The sequence below is a fragment of the Microchirus variegatus genome, assembly GCF_963457635.1.
Source record: "Microchirus variegatus genome assembly, chromosome: 22".
Taxonomy (NCBI): Eukaryota; Metazoa; Chordata; class Actinopteri; order Pleuronectiformes; family Soleidae; genus Microchirus; species Microchirus variegatus.
Genome location: NC_139823.1, coordinates 12,159,675 through 12,178,344, shown reverse-complemented (window position 1 = coordinate 12,178,344; position 18,670 = coordinate 12,159,675). Strand labels below are relative to the sequence as shown.

At 39.6% G+C, this 18,670-nt stretch overlaps 1 protein-coding gene across 1 annotated transcript in view; it reads left to right on the top strand.

The window, feature by feature from the left end:
- Positions 1-18,670, top strand: part of lrp1bb (low density lipoprotein receptor-related protein 1Bb) — a gene marked incomplete at both ends in the record, with an annotated part of 246,847 nt that overhangs the window by 46,260 nt on the left and 181,917 nt on the right. The window contains one exon of the mRNA XM_083909007.1: positions 15,488-15,610. Within this exon, the coding sequence (XP_083765133.1) occupies positions 15,488-15,610 (123 nt within the window). The remainder of the gene's footprint in view (positions 1-15,487; positions 15,611-18,670) is intronic.

Here is an 18,670-nt window from a genome sequence, read left to right as displayed (position 1 = left end):
TAAATGAGTGACTTTTAATGGAAAACACACAAAAATTTGTACAGGTTACAAACTTTTGAACGGTAGTGTATATTTATTTATGATAATTCACAAGATGTGTGTTTCTAGCTCGTGTCGTGCTGGATTTTCATCCAACAGCCATTAGGGGAAACATTTCTCATTAGTAATTTGAATGCCTGCATGTAAATGACAATTTACATGATTAAAAAAAAAAAAAGTCAATTTGTTCACCACTGTTTATGCTGGCAGTAGGATCCAGAATTTGGCACGCACAGCATGACTCATTGGCGCCGCTACAACGCGCAACCTCACCAGTAAATGTTGACACATTTTTTAACACACTGTAACCTTTTTATAATGTTATAGCACCAAAAACAACAACCACAAACATTTATAGCCGATCATAACATGCTTGCTTTTTATTGTGTGGCCTTTATTTTTCATGGTGACTTCATTCTGATTCCGTCACACGGCTGTAGGTTAATGTAAAATGGCACTGCTCCGGCCTCCGGCACAGGCTACTGTAGAGCGATCATAGTGCGACCGTACAGTGTAATGTCTCTGATTTTTTGGAGATCAAGAGTGTTTACACCGTCTACTTTTGAATTTTTTGTGGGGGAGTGAGATGCCTCAAGCCGACACATGCCACAGATCCAGGCATAAGTTCCACCAGTTAAAGGAACACCAAAAAGCTGGAAAAGTCACCTAACTCCTCTTGATCTATCTTTTAACACACTTAAAGCCGCTGACTCTCTCCCTCTGTTGTTATTCTGCTTTCCTCTGGACTCACCGAGCCACAGAACTAAAAAAAAAAAAAGATAGTGGTTAACTTCAGTTAGCCGTGGTGAGTTCAGGTGTTTTTTTGCTTGTTTTATTCATGCCTACTAAAGGTCCGTCTCAGTCCAGTCAGCATCTTCCCTCCCTGCATGTTTTATTACGTGTCGTCAGGACAACAGAGTCCCAACAACATTGCTGTGTGAAAACGGTCTCTTTGCAGCTCTGGTAGCTGACGGATCGGAAAAAGTGCAGCGGTACAAAAACCCAAACGGTTCATTAAATGAAGTCATGTGTTGAGTCTGCTGCTCTCACAGACACACACACACACACCTGTTTCCTGTGTAGACATTTGGTGAAAGTGAGTCATGGCTGCAGTGCAGGTCGTTTAGACTCGTCGGTGTCTGAGCTGTGAATGCGTTACGTGCTTCAACTGAAGTAAAAACATCGTGAGAGAAGATTCTAATCTTCAGCCAACTTTAAGTTTAATTACTCACATTCGTAAAACCAGACCTGGTGTACAATATTAACAGCTATAACTTTAAGCCTTTCAATGTTCCCTCACTAGATACCGCTGCTCGTTCACAATCTGCGATGATGCCTGATACTCTTCACATGTCACACATTGTCTCTGTTCTCCTTAACTTAACTCATCACTGAGTCCAGAGGTTCAATCATTGGTCGTCTCGCCTGATATTCAAAAATCTCCGTAACAAACGCCACCTATGAAATCTCCTCATATTACATTGTCGTCTTCCTTGTTTAACCCCTTAGAACTCTATGTAAACTATGTTTAAACGTGCAGTATATACGGAGGATATGCAACATAGAGTGTCTTATATCCTTTTTTTCAATCCAACCTTGGCAATTTGATGGAAAAATATATCTATATTTTCACTAACTAAAGAGCAAAAAGTACTCAAAATGTTTAAAATCGGATTGAATTTGTTAAATTTGGAAATACGCCCCAGTTCAGAGTTCTGTCGGGTCGTTTTTTTATGAACAAAAAAGAAAAGAAAAACGCTCTAGTTTGAGCCTGAATATGTGACCTATAAACACAGACACCCCCAGGATGTCCATATAAGGAGTTGTGTATTATTCCTTCCCACAGCAAATTTTACCATGGCGTGAGCACTAAGGGTTAAGGCAAAGTTACCCAAAAATATGCATATGTCCATACTCCCAACGTGCCCCACCCTCTTTTGAAAACAGCAATTCACTTCAAACAACTTATATAAAATCTTATTCACACATTCATCTTGTCACAAAACAACCGCCTGAAAAGCAGCCATGAAAGTAAGCCTCCATTTTGACACGGACAACCAAAGCTTCCATCGATCCAAGGAGAGAGATACAAAAAAGAAAAGAAAAAAAGCATACTTGTTATTGTTTAGGTGTTTTCACCATGTTTAACAATTTTACAGCATTCTGCTACACAAAACACACAAAGGAACCCTTACAAAGAGCACTAATAATGTTTTCACCTGGACATGACATCCAGACGCCATTATATATATATATATAATTTTTTTTTCTGTTTTTCCCTCTATGAATAAGTTGTGTACTTGTACAAGAACAACACCCACTACCTTGTCAGGTTTGAAGGCTTGAATGCTTTCGCCCGGCTTTTTCAAGAGGTAGAATTGCCACTATTTCTTCTTGCAAAAAGGTTGAAAGCTTTCAGCGTCGTTTCCCAAGAAAGAACTGCATTATTTCCATTGAACAGTCAAAGCAGACAATGAAAGGCTGAGGTATTTTACAGAACTTGCGGAGAATCAGTGAAGGTTTACCCCATGACAAATTTGAAATATTTAGTATGCTTTAAAATATCTCTTTAGAGAGTCATAAAATCAATGCTGCCGCCTTTACTTCATCATTTTTTGTGTCAGCTCAAGAATAATTTTCAAATTTACTTTCTTAACTCGGCGCGCGTCCACCTCTGGGATTTCCCCACAAAGGTAGAAAACATTTTTTTTTTTACTTTCTTTGTGGTGCACTAGACCACACTGTCAGCAGAATATTCATATCACACCCACATCAGGATTGCAGGAAACCGCACCTGCTCTAAAAAAAGGTATACAAATGAAAGATTCTGTTATAGCTGAGATAAAAACTGCTGAGTCACTTGTAAAAACTCTGGACCACAAAGTCAATATTTGGTCACTGTGTAATGAGATATAATCAAAATATTACATTTTCTACTTGGTGCATTTCGTACAAGGTATTAATGTGATTCATTCTAGACGTCGCAAAAAGTCCTGATTTGTGGAGTTAATGAATTCCAGTGGAGAATGACACAGTCACACAGAGTGAACTTTGCCTCAGGCAGATTTGACTGATATATATCATTAGTTAATTTGGTCCAGTGGGAAATTTCAGTCAACATATATATGTATGTATATGTACTGTATGTGTGTATATATATATATATATGTATGTATGTGTGTATATCTGTGTATGTATATATCTGTATATGTATATTTATGTATGTGTGTATATATACGTCTGTATACTTACATATGCATATATACACAGATATACATACATATATGCATATATATATGTATCTGTGTATGTATATATATATATATATATATATACATACACAGATACATATATATATATATATATATATGAGCATATAAATGGTCACTGTATGTATGTGTGTGTGTGTGTGTGTGTGTGTGTGTGTGTGTGTGTGTGTGTGTGTGTGTGTGTGTGTGTGTGTGTGTGTGTGTGTGTGTGTGTGTGTGTGTGTGTGTGTGTGTGTGTGTGTGTGTGTGTGTGTGTGTGTGTGTGTGTGTATATAACAGTTAAACTTTAATGTGATTTAATGTCAGGCAGCGTGAGAAAACTGTATATAACAGGTCAGGGTTAATACTTTTTTATTTATAAGTTTACTTAGTTGTTTCATTGATCCACTGCCTCAGAGTTTGTGGTTTGGTGTCTGGCAGGTGACACGCAGCTTAAGTCCTGGTGCTGACTATTTATCCCTCTCCTTTGTTTATACCACATGAGATTTATCCGACCGCCGCCGCTACAAATCTTTGCTCAGTGTTGCCGCACTTTATTGCTGTTTTTGTTTCATTGCGAGATTGCGGTGAAAGCAAAATACTTCAACTCTTGGGTTTACTGATAATGTTCCGTGCTAATATGGTCTGATGAATGACGTATTCGCGTTAGCGTTCATTACATTTCCTTTAAAAGATGAGACAAACACCGTGAGTAAAGTGGTACAAAATAAATGAACAGATGTGCGTCTGTTATTTCCCTCACTCTGCTAACGGCTAACAAGTACCTTGGGTCTCTTAGACAGAGCAGTTCATAGTTCTGTTTGTGTTGATGGTGATTAAGGCTCCGGAAAGATTATGTGAATTGTTTAAAGGAGCACAAGTACGGCACATATTAACCAAAATCCACAGGTTGTTAACAGCATTGTTAATAAGCTGTATAAAGGTCATAATACTGAGTAATGAGGCAAGTTACACAATTCCACCTACAACTAGTCATTTGTCTTTGGCGGAGTAAGGTCAAACTCTTATTTTCACACTTAATTACACTACAGATTACAATTAAGGTTGTTATGTGAGAAAAATACAGCAAGAGATTGACAATGACTTGGCATTGAGGTTGAACGATCATATCAAAACAAACATGACACGCCGCTTTCTGTCCACGTTGTCCTTTTCATTATGAATGGAACGAGCGCCGGCTCGTGTGTGATATAGCTGATGAAGATGAGTGGCGTCGTGTAATTGGATTAACTTGCAGGATACAATATGGCGGCTGCTCATTGTCATACAGGAGTGATCACTACCGCCGCGGCGTGTCAAAATACATGTTTCATAATCTATTTTTCATGACGGGGCACGTCCGTGTGACCTTTGTGTTTTATCCCTGCTCTACCACACATCATGAATCACAGTCATGGAGATGTCACAGCCCTTTATTTCACATTAGACTAAATTAGTTGTGTGTGTGAGAGAGAGGGGGATGCTGGAAAATTTCCCCGTCGCCACTTTCTCTACCTTCAGCGGCGGACACACCAAATTGATTTTAATCAGGCAATAAAGCAGATCCGATCCTCCCGCTGTTGACTCACTTTCATGCCCCAAGGAGACTGACCTGATTGACTTTCCTGATGGATTTTACTCATAACTGCCTATAGCCCCCCGTTCAATATGGACAATCTCTTTCATTTCTGTTGCATTCAGAAAAAAGACTGATGCCTTATTGCTGTGAGGTTTTTTGGCAGCTGATTTATTCCATCCCTGTTCTGTTCCCCTAAGCTGCACGGGAACGAGAAATAAAAGATGCGATGGAGTCCTCGGCTGATTGCCCAAGGAGCTTGGAAAGATTCAATAGCTGCATAATGATAATGGGATAATCAGTTCTCCAGCCTTACTTTCAGGGCTTCTGTTTACTGTATTTTTCATTTATTGATGATGTAATATCGGTAAATAGTGGCTGCTCTGTGATCAAAATACTCTTTGCACTATGGCATTTTTATGGATTTCAAGCTCCAGCGCATCATCTCTGTTGCCTCCCTCAGGAATTCTAGAGTGCAGTGACTCTTGATAACAAATTGACATATAAAATGTATTTGATAATTGTTTAGTTTTTGTTCAGAGCGCACAGAAGTTCCCATTTCCCATCCAGAATTCACTTTTTTTATATTTTCAAGATCTTTTGCTCATAGCATTATAATACATGTTTTATCGCGTTGCTGTAGAAAAGAAGCTGCTCTTGTCCCAAAGCATTGGAGAGGAATGTGTTTTTTCTCTTTTACAAAGTATTAATGGAGCCAGATTGGTCTTCGCTCTGGGCAAATTGTGATGTGGAAACACTCTGTTCTGAGCTTTAGTTAAGAAGTAATGTGTGTTGCTAATCATTCCCTGACTCTTGTTATAGCTCCAGGACCTACAAGAGACACTAAACGTACAATACACCCCTTGCTTATACATAATTGATATGTATTCGTCTGCAAACTTGTCAAAACTCCACCACCGTTTGAATTTATAAAGTGCAGCAGCAGGCTGGAAAAATAAAGTTATTATGAGCATTTTTTCCTGCTTATATTATATATAGACGTTTGGTTGTTTACATGTCAATATACATTACCGGTCTAGACTTAATGTTATTGTGGAGTTATCATATAATGATAACAGTAATAACAATAACAGGAATAATGATGATGATAATTCAACTAAAAATCTTCCTTTCATAAAATATATATGCCAAAGAAGGTGATTAAGTTACAGTGTTCCTGCAGCAATGGAAATTAGCCCATAAATAAGTTTTAAATAATTCTTACATAATTTAGGTGGAGTGAGTCGTCTTTCAAGGTCGAAAGTTGTGGGTTCAGTTCCCGCCTTCTATATGCGTGATAGAAAATGCGCCACATAGTGTGAGTGAATGGGTGTGAATGGGTGAAAAACTGTAGTGTAAAGCAGCTTTGAGTAATGTTGAAACAATACCAATTGTATGTAAGTAATTTTTTATTAAGAAATACATTTTAAATATATTTGTGAGTATATGTATGTATGTATATATATTTATATATATACAGTATATATACATATGTGTATATACATATATGTGTGTGTGTGTGTGTGTATATACATGTATATATATGTATATGTGTATATACATATATTATATATGTATATATATTATATATATATACACGTGTATATATATATATATATTTATATGTGTGTGTGTATATATATATACTTTATGCTTAACAACATAAGGACTGCAAATGAAAATGATCCTTTTGGTGAATTAGGGTACACTTGTTTTTGAAAATTAAATAAAGATTTTTAAAAAAAAGAAAGAAAAAAAGTGCCTTATGGGGCCCTTATTAAAAGTTTGAGTTCAACTTGCACATAAGTACTTTTCTGTGGCTTAAGTGTGATATTTTAATATGAGCGACTCGGGTAAATCAGCAGGAATGGTCCATCGAAATGAACAGGCAGTCATTTACAGCAGGCAGATTGTTGCACAAAACTAACTTCATACATCACCAAAATTGCACTAATGGAAAATCTCAGTCAATAGCAATCACACTGTAACATAGATGCTGAGATAGAAAGCTGTCTGAATGAGCTGTTAACAGTCCAATGAAAAGTATTTGTGGAGAAAAAAAAATTCTCATGCCCTCAGGTGGCAGATATTTAATGCTCCTGGAGCTATCCCTTATTTCACTTTAGCACAACCTACGCACATTTTGGAGGAGTGTTAAGTACACACCAAGATATTACACTAGGAAAGTATTTTTCCATTTGCTGAATCTTAACGTCTGTTAAACTTGGAAACAAAATAACCTAATCTGTTTCTTGAGCAAAAGCAATAAAGTTTCCCCTTGCTTTCTTGTCTTGCTGTTATTACACGATGGCCCAGAATATTAACTGAATGAATTAGTCATTTTAAGGAATAAATTATTTTGAATGAACTCGATGCCAAGAAGGAAAAGGGGAAAGAGAGTAAACACCTTTTTTAAAGTATTCAGAAACATTGGAGCAGCATCTTTTTAGTTTTGCAAATGTCACATCGAAGCTTTTTACTGCAGGTTCAAGCAGCAGGACAATTATGTTGTCACGACAGCCTCGACCTCTCCGCCGTTACCCAATTATTTAACTTTGTCTGTACACAAGCTTTCATTCTCGCCGTGGTCATGCCGCACCAAGAACTGCGAAATAACCTTCACGCTGTTCACTTCACACACCACCCGTCTAAGGCTACAGGGATTCTGATTATCAAAAGGCTCTATTCAAATCATGGTTATATACAACAGTCTTTTACAGCGACTCGACAACTTCGATGATGTGATTATCGATGGCTACAGTGGAGGACATGTGATGGAAACGCTGCGAGTTTCTTCAAGAACTTTCAAAAGATCAAGGTGTTTCGAGCAAAAGTAATCTTGAACCTTTACAAATAATTTTTAAACACACATTGTTCACTTGCGACAAATGCTGTATTAAAATTACAGCGCACACAATGTGTGTCCGCATGACTTATGCCCCCACTTGAATGATGCTTGTGAAACTACTTGACAGTGTCTGTTGTAGCAGCGATGACCTCTACCAGAGGCTCTGGTTATCTCCACTGTCCATACAGTCTGTGCTACAACCTTGGTTGCCATGGTTACAGCTGGTGTAAGTGAACGTATTGTAAAAAAGAATAAAGGGAGTTGAAGAAGAAACATCACAAGCAAAAGTTATGATGGACAAAGGGCTTTGTGGACAGACAGATGGTACAAAATGATCAATCCTGAACCTTCCTCAGTCTAATCGCCTTTCCTCATCAAGAGCCATTTGAATAAACACTACAGAAGTGCAATTAATTTTGAGATTAATTTCTCTTTTCACCATCAAGCGTGATGGGATTAAGTGAATACATTAAAAGGACAAAGAAAAATCACATACGGGCAGAAACAAGTAGACTCAGCATCTATAGCTTTGTCCGAACTGGTGCTCAGTTACTGAATAAATTGAATAATAAGTAAAAGGAAATACCTGGATGCAAGTGTTACCATCTCTGCTTCAACAGTAAAAAAAGAGCCTCAAGACTAGAATAGTAGCAGTTGCAGTTGTTTGACTGAAAACAAAACTTGTTTTTTGAGTTCAGTTGTTCGAGCATGTTTATTGAGAAGCAGATTAGTTGAGTTTTGGGGTTAGGCAAAACTTATACTTGGTCTGTTTTTATATTTTTCCTGATATTGTTCATTCTATCAGGGCTTGGCTAATAATATAGTGTAGTATCCTGTAGTATCCTGTAGTATCCCCACTTCATCATCAGGTGGCGGTACAAGTCTGGACACAGGGCATAGGACATTGCGCGGACGTTCAGTTCCAGATCGACAATGACTGCATGTTGGCCATGGTGTTGACTTTCTATTTCGTAAAGTGGACTCTTTTGTAAGCTCAGTTAGTCTCTGCAGTGGTACAGTGGTGCCCTGTGAGGATGTGATGCCTCACCATAACCGCTCTCACTCTTACTTCAGTAATGCACTTTAATCTGGAGGCTGCACCCGAAGGCACTGACATGTCCCACAGGGTATCGGCCTACATTGGACAAACTATGTTGAAACCTTGACTGGCACTTCACCCCTCAGCGATGACAGAAACCCTGTCTGCTTAAGCAGCTATTACTCCACCTGATTGGTAATCATGACACAGAGTGAGGCATAAATCCCTCCGACTGCCGCTGGTTTAGATGGAGGTCTTTGAAGGAACACGGTGATTAGGTGACCTTGGGTGGAGCACGGAAAAAGGGGGCCAGGCTTTGCGGGGCTGCACTTTTCTATTATTGGCAGTATAATGACACACTCTCATGCAAATGAATCGACAATGTGCAGGTCCTCATTCATGCTAGAGAACAGTTCACAGCTTTTAACAAAAAAAATTTGACTGGGAATACGCTGTGTGTAACCTCCCCCTGATGGTCTTATCAGATTCCAGCGCACACACACTGTGAGATTCATGGTGGTATGTGCTGCAGCAAGAACGGTGCAATAAAAGCTTTGTGGACATTGTGTTTAAGACGCTAATCTTATATTAGTATCAAGAGATTTAACGGCTGTAATCTGTCATATCGCATCCATCTCCTGTTACGTTTCCTTGGCTTCGTACTTTTGAATACTTTTTAATGGCAGGTATTGGCAGTGCCTTCACCTTGGATAGCAGAATGTCACTCAAGTATAATAAAGGGCTTTTCTTCTTCAGCAAAGGCTACATCTGTACCATGTGATAAACCAATTAGAACTCGGTTTGTTCACCTGCTGATGGCAGAAATTAGTTTTAGGTTTTGGTCTCTGGGTTCATCACAGTTGAGAGATGGTTTAAAGAAGGTGGCATGGAATAATGAGATGAGGAATCACTCAGAGAGAAAGGTGTGAAAATCTAATAAGAATGACAACAGATTTGGGTGAACCTTTAAGAGGTCATCATTTCACCGTCAGAAAAATTGATAAAATGATAAAGATAGGAGGAGTTGTTCTGTTTATGATGTATTTTACACAGTAAAGAATCATTATAGGTTTGACTAATACATAATATATTTATTTGTGGCGTAAATAAGCACCAGACAATGGGCTCATTAGCTGTTTGCTGGGAAGCTTCTGAAACTTTTTATGTGGTATCGCCTTTTACGTATTTCTCGATGTGCCCCTGCTGTTGTCAAGAAAAACAAAAAAAACAAAACAACCTTTGCTTTATTGTGAAGGTCAGGCGCTATCTAATGAAACCTCCAGTCTTACAGAATTGATTTCTCACTCATTCCACAGCTAGAATGTAGAGTTTTGCCACAGAGAGTGGCCTCAGGTACAAGCACAGCGTTTTTTCCTGGAGCTAGTTAAGTCTCAGATTCTGTGAATACAATTGTGGGTTCTCTCTTTCATCATTATTATTTTTTCCCCTCCCTTTCATTTTTTTTTCTCACGCAACTTGCAACACCGAGCTGTCGCAATGATTTCTAAGAAATTCTTAAAAATATTTCTATAATTACGAGTGCTGCAGAACTGACACGCACATGTGATTGTGTCCAGAAATGCGGAGACGTTCTGGAATCGTTCATCAGGCAGCCGAGGCAATACCCTCCCTTTCTCCCTCTCTAGTCTTCATTTTCTGATCAGACTTGACGCGGTTGACATTTAAGTCTAAATACCACATGGTGTATGTCACTTCTGCGATTCGCTCGTAATAAAGATTCATTATGCAGGTTAGGCGTCATTGAGATGCAATACACGCAGCCATGCATCTTTTGGCAGATAAAGGATATGAAGATTCAGGGGAGGGGGGAGATCAAATAATGCTGTTATTATCCCCGATAACCTGCTTAGCTTGGCTCATGACACTATGCAAGTATATTGTGCATGATGGAACCTGCACTGAGTTTGCTTTAACACAGTGAAAAGTCAAATTTATGTGCACACACGCACTGTTTTGGTGTAGTTATTTTGTGATTTTGGTACATGATGGTATAAGCGATAATGCATGTGGACTTCAGCTATTTGTTCGGGCCAGAAATGGCCACGTTTCTCCGGGTTCTCCAGTTTCCTTCCACAGTCCAAAAGCATGCAGATTGAGGTCTCAAACACGTGGCTGGTGGGCCACATGCGGCCTTCCAAAATGGTGTCATTCGGCCCGCCACTTAATATCAAGTTAAAATTTGTTATTTCTGTATGCTTTTCTTTCATTTTGCATCATAAATACGTGTTTAACTCTATATAGTTCTCCCTTTATATGGTTCCATATCAAAACACACACTTTTATTTTGAAATTCAGTGAAACTTTGTCATAATATTGTTATATACTAAACGGTTGCTTTTTTCCTAAAAAGTTAGACTATTTTTCACTTGACTGCCCCCTACTGACCAGACTAGATGCTCAATAAAAATAATAATAAAGTTGTAGATGAAGTTTGTAAATAAATCTACTTTGGAGAAATTGTATATCCCACTCCCTTGCCTGGATTTAGATAAGATTGAAATCACATTCATTAACATATTGCCAATACCGCTAACCCGAGCTGACTCACCTGTATTAACACTGAGGCAATCCATTCTTTCTCAAAGAGATTACACCAAACCATCTAACAATTAGGATGAATAATCAATGTGAATTTAACCTTCAAATTACGGCTTTCTCAAAATAACAGAAGCACGTAACCAGTACTTGTAAAAATGCCTACAACATCACTGTGATGTCTCCTTTGAGTCCTGGCATCTGGCCTTAAACCTCTCCAAAAAATGTAAATTTTACTCTTTTTTTGCATAGATTTGACAAATATCATATAGTGTATTAATTAGTGAAGGATGCTGGTCGGTAGACTTTCAGACAGTGATTCTTCCCCTGGCTTTAAGGATTTGTGCAAAGCGCCTGGATATACATACATATTTATTTTAGAGTGGAGAGAGAAAGAGAGACAAACTAAGTAAATCTTCTTAAGAAAACAAATGTGTATTTTTGCCCTAAATGTCAAACTATTACTTTTAACTTCTCTGCGTGGGATGGTGCAGAACAAGAGCTCTGCAGAGAAGTAGCAGACCGTGTTATATCGAAACCAAGACATTTTTGTTATCGTTATTGTTTCAATACATAGAAGCAGGTGCTGCCATTGAGCCTGAGTGTAGCTACTCTAGGTCAAGGTCCTTGGTTCTATTTCAGATGCAGTCCTTCACAGTGTGTCCTTTCTCTTCCTTAAATCCTTAGCTGCAGTTTTTAGTTCAGACACTTAAGATTTTTACCCCTTTCATAAAGGTGAAATGTATATTTATACATAATTTGTTTATGTTACGCTTTGCATTTTTTCCACTCCTTCTCTAACACACTGGTTGATGGATGTTTTTTTTTTTTGTTTTTTTTAAAGCTCCGTGAATGGAACACCTGGTCTAATGGACTATCACTGCCCTGTCAAGTTCACCCTCAGCTTTCTATGTAAAGCCAAGCAAGTTGGATGAGCTGCAAATAACTTCTTTGAGAAGCAGCTCCTTCTCAACCTGCAACTGTAAGATAGCAGTGACTAAGGAATATTCTCAGATCTGCCTTTTTCCAGCTGCACAACAGAGGGGGGACATTTAATTTGCCAGTTTGAGCTGAACTGCACTGCTGCTTTTAGGGTTTGTTTGAATAGGCCCGTGGCTCGCGACTTATCCACTGTACCACATTGAGAACTGTGTCTGATGCAACTCAGGGGCTGTAATGCCCTAGTGCACTATAGCTTTGGAATATAATATTGTTTGGAGAGATAAATGAATACCTAAGCGCTTGTGTAATTCAGACCTTAATAGGACTGAGAGAATAGGAGAGCGGATGCTGCATTGCAAAGCATAGAATGAAGAGATTTGCTGTGCATGCTGCAGTCTGCTGTTCCAAAAACCAGCACCAGCAGCTATAGTGGAGGGTAAAGCGGTATACTATCCGAGCTAGCAATTTTTGTTTCCCAGAACATTACCAGTTTGTCACAACCGTCATACAACCCTTTAGAGAACATTCTCTTAAGGTTGCCACTTTATTGATATAAGAGGAAGAGAGAGATAGCAGCTTTGTGTTAGCATACAGTATGTCGCAGAATTATGAAAATGTTGCTTCTCTACATGTTGTTTGTACGGACACTGAAGAAAACTGACGTTCAGGTACATTGGTCCTCGTTTAAGCGAGTATTCAGCAGTGGACATGCCCTCAGCGTCTCAGATCACATCACGACGTTGAAGTTGACATAATTTAAAAACTGTAAAATTCAGCAAGGTGGTCAGTGTTCCATTTTTAAGCTGACAAATGACGTGTGCAAAACATCCAACCTGTCTCTTTTAGGAATTTGGGATTTTTTTGTTCCTCTGAATATTCGGCTTATTTCAGTCGCAAAATGGCTTTTATGAGCCAGAGTGTTATTCCAGTAATGTGCCCAGATGAGTACTTCAGGGTGTTTTCACACTAGTGTTATAAAGGAACCCCTTTTGCCTACTCACTGGAGGGAGCTGCAGCCTTTACTTGACATGTTGTCTGGAATTTGCAGCAAAATGCAAAAGTTTTGAAACTCAACACCTTTTTTTGCTTCCTTGTACAAATGTCATGCCCTCACTGGCTGCAGAAATAGCGCAGGATTTGTCAAGCAGAAGCTGTTTGGGGAAGGCAGAGATTAATTGATGTATAGGAGGTAATTTGCTTGAGTCGTATCTGGCCCTGTAGCTTTTCAAGGTGAAGTGGCATGACAGGAGGTAGAGCATCAGTAGGTAACTGGGCTGCTGTTATTGTTTTTTTTTTCATATATTCCATCAGTATAGCTCAGAAAATAGCGTTTCTGTCACCAAGCCTCTGCTTTTCAGTGGTAATCAATTCAGCTTTAAAGGCTTAGGAGACATCCCTTAAGAGACTTCTGTTAACTGAGCGTGCCTTTGCCAACCAACCTGAAGTCCAGGATTTGCTTTGATGCCTTCAAATTTTTTTTTAAATAATATAGTCTGCAGACTCTGCTCATTTATAATTCCCATGTGCTTAAAGGTGCAATAAATGTTTGGGTAATTAATGTCTCAAGATTGTGTGACCCTAATTATATTTTACTATTAAACTGTCAAATAGTGCACAGTCCATCATATTCCAGTGTGCCGTAGCTCACGGTATGTTTTGCTGAATAGGAGAAAAATTGTGTCAGTCGATGATGGTTAAATAAAGCACATTTGATGAATGTACGTTGAATATTCAAAAGCTGCCTTAATTTGAATCACAAGATTTCAGATATAGTGCATCAGTGGGAATATAAGGGGCAGAATGGATGAGATGTTTGACCTTTTCAGATTTGTCCCTGGGTAGTGGATTTGCTGGAGGGTGCCAGGGCAGAGAGCAGCCGTGTGTTGAATTATCACTCCCACTGTTCAAATGCTGCAGACCCGATTTCCCATTTTCCTCCACTCCCACTACTAATGGTTTAGGATCAAACTGGGAACATACGGAGACACAGGAAGTGAGTGGGAGTCGGAGGAGATGTGATTGTCTGTGGGGTTAGACTGAGACACAAATGACGGGGTTTTTTTGTTCGACGCTGACGGAGAAGTAGCGGCAGCAGGTCACTTTGTGGTGTCAAATCTTTAGCGAAAGCTTATGTCACTCTGCAGAATGATCGAGCCGAGTCTCTGACAGCTACCGGCAGGAAACATGTCAACACTTTGACGGATGCTTGCTGTATTGAAAGGCTATGATGACATTTTAGTTCACTGGGCTTTCTCTGAACTCCCCCCATTCCACCATCAAATGCAAGTACGACACCAAGGAAGCAAGAAAAGATAAGAACAAACTTGCCCAAACTGCTTTGTGTTAGTTTTCCAAGGCATGAAGGACATCATGTCTTTGTTGGAGCAGACATAGCTGTCAAAATCATAATACATCAGCACCCGCCTGTTTCTGCCTCTTGTGGTGCAGCTTTAATCTTATGGCAAGAAAATGCGTGTCCTCGTGCTCTGTTAAAGATAATATAATACTCTGAAGAAATGCCACTGACAACAGATCATACAGCTTAAAGGAGGCATATTATGCAAAATCAACTTTTTACTTCTTATATTTGGTACTCTGAAGGCCCTATGAGTAGGTAATGTGAAACAAGATGACTGTTTTTGTGGTCCTCTCCAGTCTAAGTACAGAAGATAAAACATGCGATGTTGACTTCTGCACTCATTGCCAAGTCACAATGACACATTCCTGGAATTGTTGTCTCGCGGAGCTCCGCTTTGTCCCTAAAAGTAAATGTGAGAGTGCAGGCGAGGGCAATAGTATCTGGAAGAGCAGAAGTCGGCGAAGTGTTCTATTCTTGGCTGCCCAGTGCAGCACAGAGTTCCACACAAACTTCCAGCCTCAGTGGATTTACGTGTCCAGTGGATACATTTTATGACGACAATGAGCTGTACTAGTATTTTGACCAAAGCATGTCACAGACATTAGAACACCAGGGAACTAGGTTAACTTGTAGAAGTAGAGTATAATACTACTACTACTTTAACATGTATGTACAGCAGGTTTGAACCTGTCTCATTCAGCTTCATGCTTCCATTCCTCATGAAAATGTCACAATATCCATGTACTAAATGTGGTCCATTTGCTGCTACTCTTACCTCCAGAACATGTTTTTTAATGAAACATGTGACCCACCACCTCAGTACATCACCTCATGTTGCATCCTCTCTCTCTCTCTCTCCACCCTCTCTCATGTCATTCAGAGGCCATTGTGTGTGACATTGGGGAGTTTCACTGTCACGACCTTCAAACCTGCATTCCCGAGGCCTGGCTCTGCGACGGCGAGCCGGACTGCCCGGACGACTCGGACGAAACCGATCAAACTTGTAAGTCGACCACTGCTTGCTTCCTTCCATTCTCCACTCACGCAAAATCTGTCACACTGCATTATGCTGCGGCGCCTCGTTTGTCAGCGAGTCTCACCTTTTATCGTATGGACCCCGTGTTAACATTTATTGAGTGACAAAGGCAGCTTTTTTAGTATCAAACGCTTCTCGCTTCAAGGCTCAGGGGGTGTTAGAAGTTTGCGTTCTTTCCCTCTGTCCCTGTGAACAGCTGCTGTGGTCATTTTAAAGACATGAGGCATAGCCGTCTTCAAAGTGGGCTATAAATGAAGCGGTGTGTTTAGGAATGCTTAAGTGAAACTGTGACTGGGCAAGAGAGCTGTGAGAGTTGTGCCGCCGAAGTTTCAGTGGGCATCTCGTTAGTTGTCAATTCCTTGCTGAATGCTAATGGTCAGCACGACCACGGTGCAATACATTTTTATGGTTTTGCATAGTCAAGACATCCGCGCTTTAGAGGAACTTCACATCGCTTAATAGCTATGAGTAACGGTGATGGTGAATTTGTTGCCTGTTCAGTTTGTTCCCTATCTCTCACCCATTGTACTAAAGTTATAATTGGTATTTATCAAGCAGACAGACAGGTTATTCTCAAACCATTAGGTTTGAATTAATGCAAAACTGTTACCTGAAACTATGTGTACGTGTAATACTTCTGACAATGGAAGTTACTGATGGGGGAAAAAATGACAGGAACCTGAAGTGACATAAGGCCTAATATCATAGACACACACATTGCCATCAATTGTCCTGCACCTTTCAGCTCCAATAAAACCCAGACGCAATCATCCTCAAAGTGGTATATCCAGTTTACAGTTCTGGACATGTGAGATGGATGGCTGCCATGCCTCGTATTACATTTGTTACTAGAGTTCTTCCTCTCCTGCAACTTTCTCCAGTTGTATTAGCTCTCCAATCCCGTGTAGGGAGCCTTACTCTTCTATGTCCTCTATTTATTATATGAACCTAGTTAATAGAAGCTCAGTAATTATGCATTTCAGTAATAATAACACTCTCCCTGACTGGATGAAGAGTTTTACCATAAATCTGAGTTTTTCTGAATATGATCAGTGTTATTTCAAGGTTTTAAAGAGAGAGATTCAGCAGTTAGTTTGACATTTGTTTTGATACCTTAGTTCTTAAAAGATGAAATGCTCATTCTTTATTTTTTGCTCGTATTGTCACTCATGATGTTTTTAGTTGCAATACAAAAGCCTGTGACTAATATGTGCCAGCAATTGTACCTTTTTTTGCAAAAGGGGCTGAAGCTGATCAGCCAGTCACCAATAGTAAAATCAGAATTGCACTTTTACACACTTCTGGCACTTCAATCAGTAAACATTGCAGCAGATTCCCTGTTATTATGAGCTGTATTAGCCTTTATAATCAAATTATTAACATTCACTACAGGTTCCTTATCACTGTAAGTCATAGATAGACTTAGGACTTCATCGTTTTTGGCAGTGAACGATTTGACCCCAGTGTGCAAATATTATAAATCTCCTAGAGTGCAAAAGGTTGTTTCTTTTAATAGGCTACTTGTGAGTGAAATGTCTGTTCCTGTAAAAGATGGAGACCTCACTGCTAATGTCACTATTATATAATTATGTGTTAGAAGAGCTAAGTGGTACTGAATGATTTTATCCAAACGCAACCTTGTGACCCCGGTAGGTGGGATGGATTAAGGTGTACTAAGGTAGAAGGTAAAAACAGTGGCATCTTTTCTATGAGATGCTTTGATGAAGAGACTTGTGAACATTGCTTCATGTACTTTTTATTATCTTACAACTTTCAGTTATTCGAAAGGATGCACTTGGGGCCTGATTTACTAAGATTCCAAATAGCGAGCGCTAAATTGCTTGCGCGAGCAGAAAGACTGCGCCCGCTACTGGATTACGTTTTGCGGGTGAACTACTAAGATTGCGGTCGCAATTGACTACAGGCGCAGAAGTGGTTAAGACCGCCCTATTTAAATGAGGATTTTGCGCGAGTCAAGAGTTGTCCACATGGAGAAAGAGCAGACTCAACGGAAGCGCTGAATTAAATTTGAAGCCACTGAACAGAAAGTGACGTTCTGCGATGAGCAGATAACTGGGATCGAGGGATATATGACATATTGTTCCCCGGGTCCATAGGACCTTTTTATATTATCATTATTATTATTATTATTATAATCCTGCGTCGGTATTTTGGACAGCTCCATCATTACCTGACGTAAAAAAAGAAGGTGCTGCGCTCTCCTCCTGACTCACCTGCAGCTCACTGACAGCTGCCAGGGAGCGAGTTCTGCTGTTTCTATGGATCTAATGGATGAGTGACTTTCTTGTCAATAAGTAAATAAATAAATAAAGCGGATCATCACAACGGCTTTTTAGTCCCAGTCCGTCCCTGGTTTCATCTGCGTTAATTCAGTCAGGCTGAATTTCCATTACGCGTGCCAACAGCCTTTGATCTGACGTCAGAGGCAACGGGACAATCGATATAGATGATATATATATATAGCTGATTCAGATAGTTACATTAAATAGTGATTGTTGTGATTATTTATTGCATTTAAATGTGCCTGGAACTGAAAGGGTTAGGGTTAGGGTAACCTGCCTGTGAGGTTTTGGTGACGTGTGCGCACTGTGCCGCCTGCGCTTCGCCGTGTAGACCAGGTTAGAGCTGGACCCGTTAAGGTAAAGCGGGGTTCCCCGTTCCTCCGGTCTTAACCGGGGAACATAGGTACGAGCCCTCCTTGAACCACAAACTGCAGACCAAGGTAAGCCCATACCAATACAAACACGCATTTCTCCTCTGGATATCTATGTTTAATTTATTCAGATATACCAAATAAGAAATGAATGTGCGTCATCTGTGAACGCGTAGTTGAACATGCTCTGGAAATGCGTAATTTTCTGATTTACAAATATATATAACTATAAATAACCGCAGCCATGTGCGCGCCGCGCACCGCTGTGCCAGTTAAGACCTGCCTTTCAAACGTGCTAAATGTAGACGCAAAAATAAACACCGCAATCAGTTTCAGGTTTTGATAAATCACTT